A 14238-nucleotide genomic window follows, 5' to 3' on the forward strand; every position below is an offset into this window, starting at 1 on the left:
ATTTGACAGCTCCTTTTGGAATCCATTGGTCAATAAATAAAATTTAAAAATGAATAAAAATTCATTAAAAATAATGAGTATTTTTACAAAATTACGAAATATTTAATAATAAGGTTGATTTTGTACTTTGATACACGCATTACAACATATTTTTAGACTATGTCTGATTTGACAGTTTACTGTAAAAGAACAAAGTTTTTAGTGTAAAAGATTCTAACAAAGTTGTTTATTCAACAGGAGCGATTGATACGACAAAAATAGAAAATTATTATCGTAAAAACGTAATAAAATTATAAACTGCATCAAATCTACTTAGTTTATAAATAAAGGTATATGACTCAGTTTACTCATTTATTTGCATCAGTATTCTCCTTTGTGAAGTGGTTGTGAACTATTGCAAAAATTGCAGAAATCTGCAAGGTTGTACGCGGGGGGGACTGAAATGAAATGAAATGTCTCAAATTCAGTTGTCAAACAGTTATTTTAAGGTTAACACATATTTCTAACATATTTGGCAAACTAGTGGACTTAAAAATGAGAAATTTTGTTTGTGAACTCGAACAATTTAATAAACCATACGTTCATATTAAAGATAAAGATGCTGTCAATAAAAAAATTAGCAATTTAATTAATGGAGGTATGAATAAATTACAATTAGTTTCAGATTTTGATAAAACTATAACCAAACAGCATGAAAATGGAAAGAGACACCGAAGCAGTTTCAGTAAGTACCGTTTTGCACAATATGTTAGCTCTTGATTTATTTTAAAAATAGGTTTAATACATAAAGACTGTCCTTTTCAATGGAAACACGAAATCTACCCTTTTATTGATCTAACACACCCCTTGCTTCTATCAGAAAATCTATAATTTTGTGTACAAAGTTCTAAATTAAGAAAGATATTAATAAATGTAGATAGGTAATTTATTATATAGTTTAAACGATTTTATAGGAAAATTATTCAGAACTTTGAATCAAGTTTTCAATTAATAATTTTTAAGTACTTATTTGTTTTGATTTTTCTCATCTTATCTTACAATGTAACTTATTAATCTTTAACTTGTAGTGTTATCATAAAAGTAAATACAAATACTACATGAATTGGTAAAAACTAAATAGATTTTACTTTAGTTTATAGAATTTAGCGTTAGTTACTAGATAATATACTTAAAGTTTATTGGTGTTCAAGGTTTGTAAAGTATTTACAATATTTACATATTCTCAACAAAAAAAATGCTGGATGGGATATGTTTGTGTGTTCAAGGTTTAAATTTAACCAGAAAAGGTTGTAATTAATAAATTATATAGTCCAGTCACTTGGATGAAAAATATTGCCTTAGTACTGGATTCTGTGGGACTGCATGGGTTTAGCTGAAAATTTGGATTTAAGCTTGTCTTACTCTCCTTTTCAAAAGTTATAGATGGACGAGGTGTGCCTTTGTTATTTTAAAGGGTTAAAATTATGTCTTCTTCTTAACGTGCCCTATCAAGTCCCCTTGACGTTAGGGATTAACCTGGTGAAACTGTCTCTGTCTCAAGCTATTCTTCAGTCCTGAATAGCGTTACCAGGTGTCCCGATTTGCGCGGGACGTCCCGATTTTCAGGGGTCTGGGACGCGTACTGATTTGTACCTGATCGGGACACTAAATGTCCCGATTTTCACCCACGAAAACCAATTTCAGGAGGACTTGCAGTGAATTTTATAACTATGTTATAAAAACAAGGCACTCCTAAAAGCGGCAAAATCGAATAAAAATTATAATTTTAATAAAAGATAAATAATTTACTTATTCTACGATTTTTTTTGTAATTTCGTCTGATTATTATTATTATGTAGGATTAAATACAGATTATAGAAACATCTTGTAGTCCAGTAAATGAACGGTAAATACGGCGATACCGTGTATTTTCAGGATCAACTCCGAATTGCATGAAAATTTGGACGGTTTGTGCCTTTGGTTGCTTTTACCCGGCGAGTGACAGTCACCCCTAGTTGAGGGTGAAACACTGCGCGTTTAAAATAAGTCCGGAGATGGATAAATTGACTAATTCTAAGCAATTTTAGTTCTATAAAATTTTAACTTAGTTAATACTTTTCGAGTTATTTACGATTGAAAATGTTTATTTTTCGACAAAAAAATCACGTTTTTAGACGATTTTCACAAATAACTCAAAAAGTAAGTATTTGATCGAAAAAAATATTCTTAGCAAAAATGTACCATAATATAAAAAAAATGAAAAAAATTGTGAACGCTTAAAGTCTATAGACCCAGCAAAAGCAGTAGCTCATGAAAAATACATTCTTATTCGTCAAATTCCAAATCAAATATTTCAACGTGAAATAACTAAGAAATGAAGCACTTTTCGGGAAAAACCAATTAAAACTTTTTTAATAAAGCTTTATTTTTATGTTTTAAAAAGTTTCTAGCATCAAAAATTTCCCCCTATTAGCACCCCAAATTAAATTAATCGTTACCGCTTTACAAACAATTTACTTTACTTATGTATTTTTTACATGACTGAAAGGGCCTGAACGAGTCAATAATCACGAGTGTATGCAAAATATGAACATGAACAGCCATATTTTAACCAATTTTTGTCTTACAGAAAAACAAAATAAATCTATCATATTTATAAAAGAAAAACCTACCTACTTTTTACTTCTTGAGATTTTTAGTATCCCTAATACTTTTTAAGTTATTTTGAAAAAAGGGCATTTTCCAATATTTTAGGAAAATTTTTTTTACTATAAAACCAATTTTTTTCAAAACTAAGCACTCCCAACCGGTAAACCTTACAGATCGTATAAATAATACACATATAAAGTAAATGGTAAAGCAGTAACGATGAATTTATTTTTACGGTACTAAATAGGGGGAGATTTTCACGATGTGTTTTTACCAAAAAAAGGGGCCAACTTTATTTTGTGCGTAACTCGCTTAGTTTTAATGCTAGAGACTTTTATATAAAACAAAATTAAAGATTTTTTTAAACACTTAAAATGTTAATAGGTTTTGCCCGAAAATTGCTTAATTTTTTGGTTATTTCAAATTGAAAAATTCGATTTGGAATTTGACGAATAAGAACGTATTTTTGATGAGCTACAACTTTGCTTTTACTGGTTTTATAGACTTTCTGAACATACAATTTTTTTGCTTTTTTAAAAGCTACATTTTTACTAAGAATATTTTTTTCAATAAAATTACTCTAAAAGTATTGACTTAGTTTAAAAATTATATAGAACAAAAGTTTTTTAGAGTTAGTCAGTTAATCCATTTTGGGACTTACTTTAAACGCGCGTTTTTTTACCCCCGAGAAGGGGTAACTGTAACTGTCACCCCCCAAGTAAAAGCAACCAACGGTACAAGTTCAACTTTGAAGTAGGTACGTAGAACCTAAAACCAGATTTTCATGCAATTCGGAGTTGACTCTGAAAATTACACTCCAAAACGGTCATTTACTGGGCTATTGTTGTTTATTTGTCCCGATCTACAACCCCAAATCCCGATTTGTTTTTGGTTACGTACCGATTAAAAACAAATCGGACCTGGCAACACTAGTCCTGAATTAAAACGTGGTATCTGCAAAAAAATTAAAAATTGAGTTTTTGCTATTTGTGGTTTCCTTCTGACCTTATTTATGCTTCTGCAATATCTGAAAGCCATATCATTTTATTTACTACCAAAATAAACAAATTGGAATATGCAGTATGTGCTAAATTTCAATAGTTGCTTAATTAAAATGCGGTATCTACAGAGTACTCAACTCGGTACAGCTACAGCGGTATGTGCTAGAGAGTATCATGTAATTGCCGGGTTTTAATTGAACACAGCGCATTTACCGCGTTTTTATCGAGACTCGTGTTGCGACCTCGTATTTTGAACATTTATGACATGTAGGTATTTTGCGTATATAATAAACAATTATAAGCTATTTATTTTTCTTTTTTGGTAACTATTCTTCCTTGTTAAAAATCCTATTTGTAAATAAAATGCAGATATAGCAATACTTCTAATCCAGTAATATGTCCGCTGCTCAATTAAAGTGCGGTATATGACTTTTTATTTACACCTTTGATAGAAACATGATTTTCTTTAAGAATGGTCTTTTTCCAGATTACTGGAAAGAAAGTTTCCTTAAGCCTATATTTAAAGACGGGTATAAATCTCTTGTCAATAATTATCGTCCTATTAGCATCCTTGGTGTGGTACCCAAAGTGTTTGAGAGTCTGGTTTGTGACTTTTTAACTCCTTTACTTGAGCCTAAACTTATCGATCAACAATCTTGGTTTAGACCCCATAGATCTACTGAGCTTAACCTATTAATTTATGTAGATTTTTTGTTTGACTCCCTTGAGAGGGGCTATCAAGTGGATACAATTTACACTGATTTCTCCAAGGCGTTCGACAGGGTGTCACATGGTATGTTGGTCCATAAGCTCAGAATGATTGGTGTTGATGAACCATTGATTTCTTAGTTTGGCAGCTATTTGTCTAATCGTAGACAGATAGTAAAAATTGGTAATTTTCTTTCCAAATCAATTCTTGTTCCTTCAGGGGTTCCTCAAGGATCACATCTTTGGCCTCTTCTGTTTAACATTTTTATAAACGATATTCACGAATGTTTTTCTTCTTCCCATTTTTTGCTGTTTGCGATTACTTAAAATTGAGCTGTCTGATTAAATCACCCAATGACTGATAAACTTCAATATGAGTTAATTAATTTGTTGGACTGGTGTACAAGAAATGGGATGAGTCTGAATCCATCTAAATGCAAAGCCATTACGTTTTCTCGATCTAGATCCCCAATCCATTTTGAATACAAGGTTGGACAGCATTGCCTAGATACTGTACCTTTCATCAAGGACCTTGGTGTTACTTTGGATGCTACTCTACAACTTTTTGATCACTTAAATAATATAGTCAACAAGGCATTTCAGATGCTTGGCTTTATCAGAAGAAGTACACAGGATTTTACTGGGATTACTGTCATAAAAACGCTTTATTGCTCTCTTTTCCGTCCCCATCTTGAGTATGCGTCCTGTATATGGTCCCCTTTTTATGGTGTGCATATTGAGACCTTGTGTCATGTTGAGCATAAATTCCTTAAACAGATTGCTTTCAAATTAAACATCTTGGACAACTACAATGATGCAGATTTACTTGCTACAATAAATATGCTACCCATCTCTATACGTCATAAGAAGAGAGATCTTATTATTTTTTACAATATTCTGCATGCTAGAGCTGCTGCTTCTTCTTTGCTCAATAAAATTAATATACATGTTCCATCTAGACCTACCAGATCTATAGCTAGTTTCCATTACCCTATACATCGCACTAACTATGGATTTAACAACTTCATTTCAAGAACTGCCAGACTAGCCAATCAATATGATAACATAGATTTCTTTGCAACCTTTGGCTCATTCTTGCGTCAGGTTTTGTGTACTCTTGACTTGTGTAATGGATAATGGATATAGATAACTTTTTGTATTACATTGTATTATAATACAGATTAACTTTTTGTATAGATAACTTTTTGTTTGCTTTGTATAATAATACAGATTAACTTTTTGTATTGTAACTGTAGATATAGTCAGTGTTATGAATTTATAGTTTAACATTACTGTAATTGGGCTTGCCCGTTGATAAATAAAATAAAATAAAAAAACATGTTTTGCATTAAAACGTTGTCAAAATATATAGAGTCCTGAGAAAAAACTTTGAGAGCCGATTTCTCAGTTTGAAGTTGGCTGCACATACCGCGTGTTATTTGAGGACGGCAGTATTCTAAATAGTTGTTCTGCTTTCTTTATTGCTGTCCACTCCCTGATATTCTTCAACCGAGAGGCCTGTTTTCTACCAATTCCCCTGCATCCTTTGATTTTACCAATCATAATAAGTTGGAGAATGTAATATCAGTCTCCCCTTACTACGTGTCCAAAATAGGCCATATTTCTATATTTGATGTTATCAAGCAACTCATGGTATTTGCTCTCAGAAGGACTGCTACATTTTTCAATAGCACAAAAAGTATTAACTTTAGTGCTAGTGATTCCTGTGATTATTTTGAGCAAAAGAATTTTCACCCGTAAGAAGGAGTGGCAACCACCCCTGGGGCGGAAGCACACATCAGCGTTATATAACTTTTGTTATTTGAGAACTTCCCCATCTACTCACCAAATTTCAAGTGAATCAGTTCAAGTCGTCAAAATTCACGAGGTGAATGATTTGAGTGACTGGACTAATAGTTCAGTGTTTGCTTCTCAAGTTGACCTTCATCATAGCTTTTGTTGTTGTTTTTTTATATTCTTACCTTATAGTAATATTTTATTGTTATACAGGGTGTACCGAAAAGATTGGTCATAAATTATACCACACATTCTGGGGCCAAAAATAGTTCGATTGAACCTAACTTACCTTAGTACAAATGTACTCATAAAAAAAGTTACAGCCCTTTGAAGTTACAAAATGAAAATCGATTGTTTTCAATATATCGAAAACTATTAGAGATTTTTTATTGAAAATGGACATGTATCATTCTTATGGCAGGAACATCTTAAAACAAAATTATAGTGAAATTATAAAAATTTATGGGGATTTTGTTCCCTTAACCCCCCCCCCCCCAAACTTTTGTGTACGTTCCAATTAATTCATTATTGTGGTACCATTAGTTAAACACAACGTTTTTAAAACTTTTTTGCCTCCTAGTATTTTTTCGATAAGCCAGTTTTTATCGAGATGCGGCTTCCTTTTCAATATATTTACGTAAAAATTTTATGGGGGTTTTGTTCCTTTAAACCCCCCAAATGTTTATGTACGTTCCAATTAAACTATTATTGTGGTACCATTAGTTAAACATAGTGTTTTTAAGACTTTTGCCTCTTAGTCTTTTTTTTTATAAGTCACCTTTTATCGAGATGTAGCTTCTTTTTCAAAATATACCTCAAATGTAAATTATAAATAAATTTTCATATTATTAACAGGTCTCTATAACCGTGCTTAACCATACACAAATATGTGGTGGATTCGACAAATATTCAAAATATCTCGATAAACACTGACTTATCGAAAAAGTACTAAGAGGCAAAAAGTTTTAGAAACATTGTGTTTAACTAATAGTGCCACAATAATAAGTCAATTGGAACGTACACAAAAGTTTGGGGGGGTTTAAGGGAACAAAAGCCCATAAAATTTTTATGGGGTGTACAAATTTCACTTTAATTTTTTTTAAGATGTTACTGCCATAAAAATGCCACATGTCTATTTTCAATAAAAAATCTCTTAGAGTTTTCGATATTTCGATATATGAAAAAAAATAGGGTCGCTGATTTGCAAAAAGGTGCCAAGTGACATTTTATTCAAAAGAGGGGTTATGTGCAAAAATGAGAGGTACGAAGGTTCTACCTATTCTGTAAAAAGGGGTCAAGTGTATTACTTATTGGTGTTGAGATAGTCTCATAATTTTTTGGTGCCAAGTAACATTTTTTTAAATTGGTTGTCTAAAAAGGAGCTTAGTAGATCCACTTTGTAAAAATATAAAAATGTTACTTGGCACCTTTTTGCAAATCAGCGACGATATATATACAATAGCACTAAAGGCCTTAGAGGCACCTGGTTTAAAAAGTTTGTTCTTTCTTCGTTTTCACTTTACTTTGTGTACTGAAATGATTTTTCTCCACTCTTCTTGTTATTCATTTTTCTTTTCTGGTCTTCTAACCCCATTCTTTCCATATATTTTCCAACTTCTTGCTTCCATCCATTTTTCTGTCTTCCTTTTCTTTTTTTGAGGTCATAGTGTAGTTTAGTACCCTTTTAGGAGTACCTGGTGTTCAGCAAATTTTCTAGGTGACCTCGCCATCCATCATCTATGTGCCTTTATCACTCCCATTATATTAGGTTGTTTGTATAATTCCTTTAACTCATCATTTGATCTTCTTATCCATAAACTTTATTATTACTCCATAATATATCTTCCTAAGGATTTTTCTTTCCCAGACCTCCAGTAAATTTTGTTCATTGTTTATCATTGTCCATGTCTTACTATTGGTATGTTACTATTACTATTGGTTGTATACATAGCATATACATAGTGTTTTTGTATAACTACTTGCTTTTCAAAAACTTGCTTTTTAACATTCCATTAAGCACATATACACTTCTATTGCCCGCCTTTATTCTAGTTTGTATTTCTTCTTTAATGTTCGGTTTACATGATATTGCTGCTAGGTACGTAAATCTTCCTACCATTTCGAATTCATATGATTTTCCTTCTTCTACTTCTACTTTAAACTTTTCTCCATTTCTGAACTGAACATCTGTCCATTCCATACATTTTGTTTTAGTTTCATTTATGTACAGTCCAATTTTCTTCGCTGCTTTTATTATTCTCTGTACTATCTCCTATAGCTCTTTTTTTCCTGTGGCCAGAAACACCACACCATCCGTTCAATCCGTCAAAATTTGGAGGTGAGTAGCCTTAGTAACTGGACTAAATAGTTCATTGTTTGCTTCTGAAGTTGACCTTCATCATTGCTTTTGTTGTTGATTTTTTTTTTGTATTCTAAACTGGTAGTAACAATTTGTAATTATTAGTTGCCTTAAATAGTATGTTCAATTGGTTTATGATTCAGTTTTTATACATAAAAATGTTATTGTCCTAATGTGTTCTATTCTTTGTCTATAACATACCAGTATATTTTTATAGTTTTGTAGAACTTAGTTCCAAAAAGATATATTTACATTAATGGACTTAGGACCAAAAATAATTTCTATAAAACTAGTTAGGTAAATCATTAATTAAAACTTCATTGAAAAAGTTTACTTAGTACAAAAACATGTGTATAAATAATATTTATTAGTTTGTTGTTAGTCAATGATGTATTGGTCTGCTCTTGACTAAACTTTTCTAATCAACTATTTTCAATGGAAAATAAGCCACAATTTTACCAAAAAAATGATTTTATTAACGTTTCATTTTACGTTTTATTTTTTTTCAGTATTTTTTTGTATTTTGACAACTACACCCGACTTGGGCGTCGAAACGTTAATAAAATCATTTTTTTTTTTTGGTAAAATTGTGGCTTATTTCCCATTGAAAATAGTTGATTATAAAAATGCCACAAGGAAATAGCTTCAGAACAACATTAAACTTTTCTATTAATCTTGTATATTTTTTTACATTAAAATGTGTGCTCATGATAGCTAAGTTGTCTAGACAGAATTACAGTAATAGTTTCCCATTTTTGTTGATTTTCTCTTCTCTATATATGGTACAATGACATTATACCAGTTTCCTACTCTACTTCCTTTCTCACTCTTGCATTCAGATCTCTTGTGATCATAAAAATATTCTCTGTACAATGTTCTTTTTACTTCTTGTAGTTTATCCCATATATTTCTGTTGTTTCTTGTGTCTGCCTCAAGTCCATAGCATATAAAGTATATAGATTCACATTATTTACCTATCTTTAGGTCTACTCTGAGTCTACTTTCATTGACATAAGATATCTAATTCCTTACTTTGTTAATACTCTCTTTTTCCCTCTACTCTGCTATATGAGTTTTCAGTCTCTATTACCATATTTCTCTTCTCTATTTCTCTTTTTTTTGTCCCTACTTCGATGTTTGTATTTTTATTTACATTCTCTAGATCAGGGGTGGGCAAACTTTTTTTAATAAGGGCCACAAAAGGTTTTTACTCTATTACCAAGGGCCGCAATGTTTTCGAATTTTTAACTTGGGGGGGGGGGAATGTTAAGCAAAAGTTTTTTAATTTGTTTGAAACTATGGTAGAATTATTTTATTTTTAAATTAAATAAACATATTCAGTACAATTCAAAGAATATCCGAAAAAAATGATTCAAGACCAACTATTGAAAAATAAGACAACGGTGGCAAATTTTTACCGACACCTAAAAAAAAGGATTTTTTCAGTAGGCATCAGAACTCGTTATTGGATCATATGAAACAAAAAATTCAAAAATATTTTATTAGCTTATGAGTTTCTCGAGATAACACTATCGAGTTTTTTTTTTAGTTTTGACGATTTTTTCGTTTTTGATATCACTCAGAAGTGAAAATACCGAAATAGTGAAAATCAACACATTTGTCATTGATACCTCAAGAAATGTCTAAAGAAAATATATGAAAAATTTCAAGTGGATCTGTCAAGTAGCCTTTGAGTTACAATGTCCACCGCCTATAAAAAGCAGTTGAGCAGTTTTGAGAAAAACACGTTGAGTTTTGACAACTTTTATTTTTAATTTCTTCTGTCTGTCAAATCGTAAAGTGATGCACATCGGAATATGTTTTTAAATCGCAGAGTAATTTGCAATAGAAAATGGAACAGCTGTTGAACGTTTCTCACTGCGCTCAACAAGCTGCTGCAAAGCGAGTCGAAGGTAGGGATATTAAACATGCTGTATTTCTGGTAGTTTTCCTACGGTCAAACTGAAATTTTCAGAGAATATTTTTGAAATTATGTATTTTCATACAAAATAATAAAAAAAAATCGAAAATTTCAAAATTTTCAAACCATATCTCTACCCCCCTATACCACATTCGCACTTATTTAAGCACGGTATTTGTCGCAAATATACAGGGTGTTTAATTGAGAAACGGGAATACTTAAATTGTGAATAGAGGTCACTAAGGCGGTTCTAGATATACTACATATATTGCCTCAATAATTTTTATAACTGAGTTACAGGGTGTTTTATCGATTTTGCCCATGTCTTTCTGGAAGCATAACTTTAGAACCACCTTGTATATTTTTTGATATTTGACATAGATATCTCTCATTTAAAATCCAAACTACCCAACTTCTAATCACAAGAATAATCCAGATCTGGACGAAACAAAATTATTGGGAAATAATTGGACTAATTCTTTCTTTTTTATATGATCAATGAATAGTTTGAATTTCATTACAAAAGTTTCATTTTGAGATCAACACTTAATTTATCAAAGTAGCAATGTTTAATTTCTAAATAATTTCCTCCCCTAATGCACAGCATCTTTTAAGAACCTTTTCTAAACTTAATTATCGAATATGATTGTTGATTGTGGTATAAGACATCATTATGTTCTGTCTATAACTCTTCCAAAAATGCTTTGAATTCACGATGATTTAATCCTATTGGACGAATACAGTTAACAATGTTAGTTCTAATTGAAATGACGTTATCCACTTGCAAAACACTTTTGCACAATATCTGATGATGGATTATGCAGTGAAGAATAATAAATCATGTTCTGGAAACTGTTGAACGTAATCTTTAAGTTTTCTCAACGTTACAATATTTGCTCCTCTTAAATTTATTGCTCCGTCAGTTGTTACTCTTACTAGGTGGTTACAGGTTAATTCAAAATTTTCCACACAGTTCGATCCTGACTACTTCGAAAATATCATTTTCATTTGTTGAAATTTCATGGATTTTCATTGAGGGAGCCGATAAATCTCTGTGCCAAAAACCCAAATCATTGCACCTGTTATGTTGAAAATTTGCGGAAAAATCACCCGCTGCGAAAGTGATAATATTAATAGCTGCATTACCTATCTATATTTAATTATCAATATTAGCAATAATTAGAAAAAATCTTGAAATGAAAATAATTCACTTTTTCTCCTCGGGCCGCAAAAAAATGTCTAAAGGGCCGCATGCGGCCCGCGGGCCGCACTTTGCCCACCGCTGCTCTAGATCGATTTCGGAAATTATTCAAGTTTGCGATTTTAAGTGTTCTGAGGACTTCCATAACTAACTTTTTGCTATGTTATGCGACACCCAGAGACATATATGTATTATATTCCATTTAATAATACAAGGCGAGGTAGACGGAATAAGAGGGCCAGCTCGAAAAAGAGCGTTGTGGCTTAGAAACCTGAGAGAATGGTATAACAGATCCTCTGCACCCGTTTCCGAGCTGCCGTCAACAAAACTACAATATTTAAGAAGAAGAAGATCGATTTAATGTTGCAGGTTGCCTCTATCTCTATGCTGTCTTTATTTTCTTTATACGACCCCAGATGTATAACTGTAAATGGCAATGAGATAGAACAAGCCCCTAGTTCATTTGCTATCTTTTTAAAATCTTTATATTCCAACAGATTAACTTATTTAAAAATTAATAATGATGAATTTTCATATCCCCGACTAACTAATGTTGGATTGCCACAGGGGAGTATTTTAAGCCCTATTTTATACATCCTGTACAACATAGATCTTGAAGTTAGTATACCCAACCATACAAAAATTCTTCAATATGCTGATGATGTTGTTTTATATACAGAAGGAAAATTGTTAAGTAGATGTGAGAATAATTTAAAAGTCATATTAGAAATCGTGAATCAGTGCTATGAAGAAGTAGGATTATCAATTTCTGACACAAAAACTGAGGTGTGTTACTTTACAAAAAAAACAGAGTTCCACAAGGCAATCTTAATGTTGGAAAATTTAATTTTCCTATTAAAAGCTGTGTTAAGTATCTTGGTACCTATCTAGACAGGAAATTGTCATGGAAAGATCACATTCATCATATTGTTAAAAAATCAGAAAACTCAATAAATATTTTAAGAGCTTTCTGTAAAACAAATTGGGGAGCAGACCCAAATATCGCTTTGATGTTTTACCGTAACATGATTAGGCCCATTTTCGACTATAGCTGTCATTTATTTGGATCAGCGACCAATACACTTCTAAATAAACTTTAAATTCAAAAAGTAAATGCTTGAGATTATGCCTAGGTTATTTAAAATTAAACACCAGTCCAAATAATGGAAAATGAAGCAGTAGAACCTCCATTGCATTTACGCCGCCAATTTCTTAGTGATAAATTTACAACCCGAATTCTGTCCAAAAAATGTAAATACCTTCAAGATCTTCATGGGCCTTTTTTAGACCTTACTCATAGGTATTGGAGAACTAAAAAATCTATACCTTTGGTAGAAAGTTATCTAAGTGTGGTAAAGTACAATGAAATTATCTATAAAAGTCAAATTCCATCTTACTAGAGTGAAATGACAAAAACATTATTTTCTAACAAGGTTAAAACATGTTATTTAAACTCACATTTACCGCCAAATATGTTTGATATACTTATTAGAGAAAAATGGTCAAATTTTCAGTACATATTTACCGATGGGTCAAAAGACGCAAATGGAACGGGCTATGCAGTGTTCCACGAAAATAAAAATTACCATCATCAGTATAGCTTACCCATTGAATGCTCAATATACACAGCAGAAATGATAGCAGTAATGTTTGCTCTTCAGTATGTACTACTGAATCCAACTAACAATTATGTTATATTTACTGACAGTAAAAGCGTGGTGGACAGATTTAGTAACATTCAAACAGTCAAACACATAAACCACATTGAATTGAATATTCTTAATGCTCTGTTTGAAACTATACAATTAGGAGTAAATGTAACAATTGCTTGGATTAAGGGTCATTCGGGAATAAATGGCTATGAAATAGTTGACAATTTTGCTAACTCAACTTATATAATCGGAGAAAAAATAAACAAAAATTTAATTCCAGCTTCAGATATTGATACTTTTAGCAGACAAAAACTTAAAAATAATTGGCAATTGCATTACAGAGAATCTAATACTGGCTCAAATTTTGCTCACTGTAACCCTAGGATATCCTCAGGAAGATGGTTTTACACAGAATATAATAGACATTTTATAAAGACCATTAATCGGCTGAGAGCAAATCATGCTCTTACTCCATCTTACACTCATAGAATCGGCTTGGCAGATACTCCCAATTGTACTTGTGGCAATTAAAAAATTTAAAATGTTGTTTCCCAATAAACCTTAATACTTTAACAAATGATATGGAATGATATGGTAAAAATACTTTACAAATGATATGGAAATTCTTCATCTCATTTATAAACATGTTAAATTATGTAAATACAAGTTGTAAACTAGGAATAATTTGTTAATTTGGTTTGAAAAAATTAAAAAGAAAAAAAAATAAGATAAAAAAAATAGAAACAAAAAAAAAGAAAAGAAAAATAAAAAACAAGTAAAAAAATAACAAAAATAAATAGAAGTAAAAAAGTGATTACCACAAATTAAAATATATAAAAAAATATAATATAATAATATTTATGTTGTATCAAAAAAATAATATTGTAGTACTTACGTTATGAAATAAAGAAATGTATGACTATGAATCTGCAATCAATCACAAACAAGTCTGGCTAATTGGCCCTGCCAAA

General features: G+C 31.3%; 1 protein-coding gene across 2 annotated transcripts in view; it reads left to right on the top strand.

Moving 5' to 3' along the window:
* The first annotated feature begins 366 nt into the window (after positions 1–366).
* The window catches only part of LOC114327699 (7-methylguanosine phosphate-specific 5'-nucleotidase), a 40278-nt gene continuing 26406 nt past the window's right edge, over positions 367–14238 (top strand). Inside the window, exon 1 of one of the 2 annotated variants that reach the window (XM_028276389.2) lies at positions 367–724. In XM_028276389.2, the coding sequence (XP_028132190.1) occupies positions 448–724 (277 nt within the window). In that variant the 5' untranslated portion in view covers positions 367–447. Of the gene's footprint in view, positions 725–1122; positions 1191–14238 lie in introns of those variants that run through there. The other variant, XM_028276390.2, reaches the window with a different exon arrangement.

The sequence above is a fragment of the Diabrotica virgifera genome, chromosome 7, assembly GCF_917563875.1.
Source record: "Diabrotica virgifera virgifera chromosome 7, PGI_DIABVI_V3a".
Lineage (NCBI taxonomy): Eukaryota > Metazoa > Arthropoda > Insecta > Coleoptera > Chrysomelidae > Diabrotica > Diabrotica virgifera.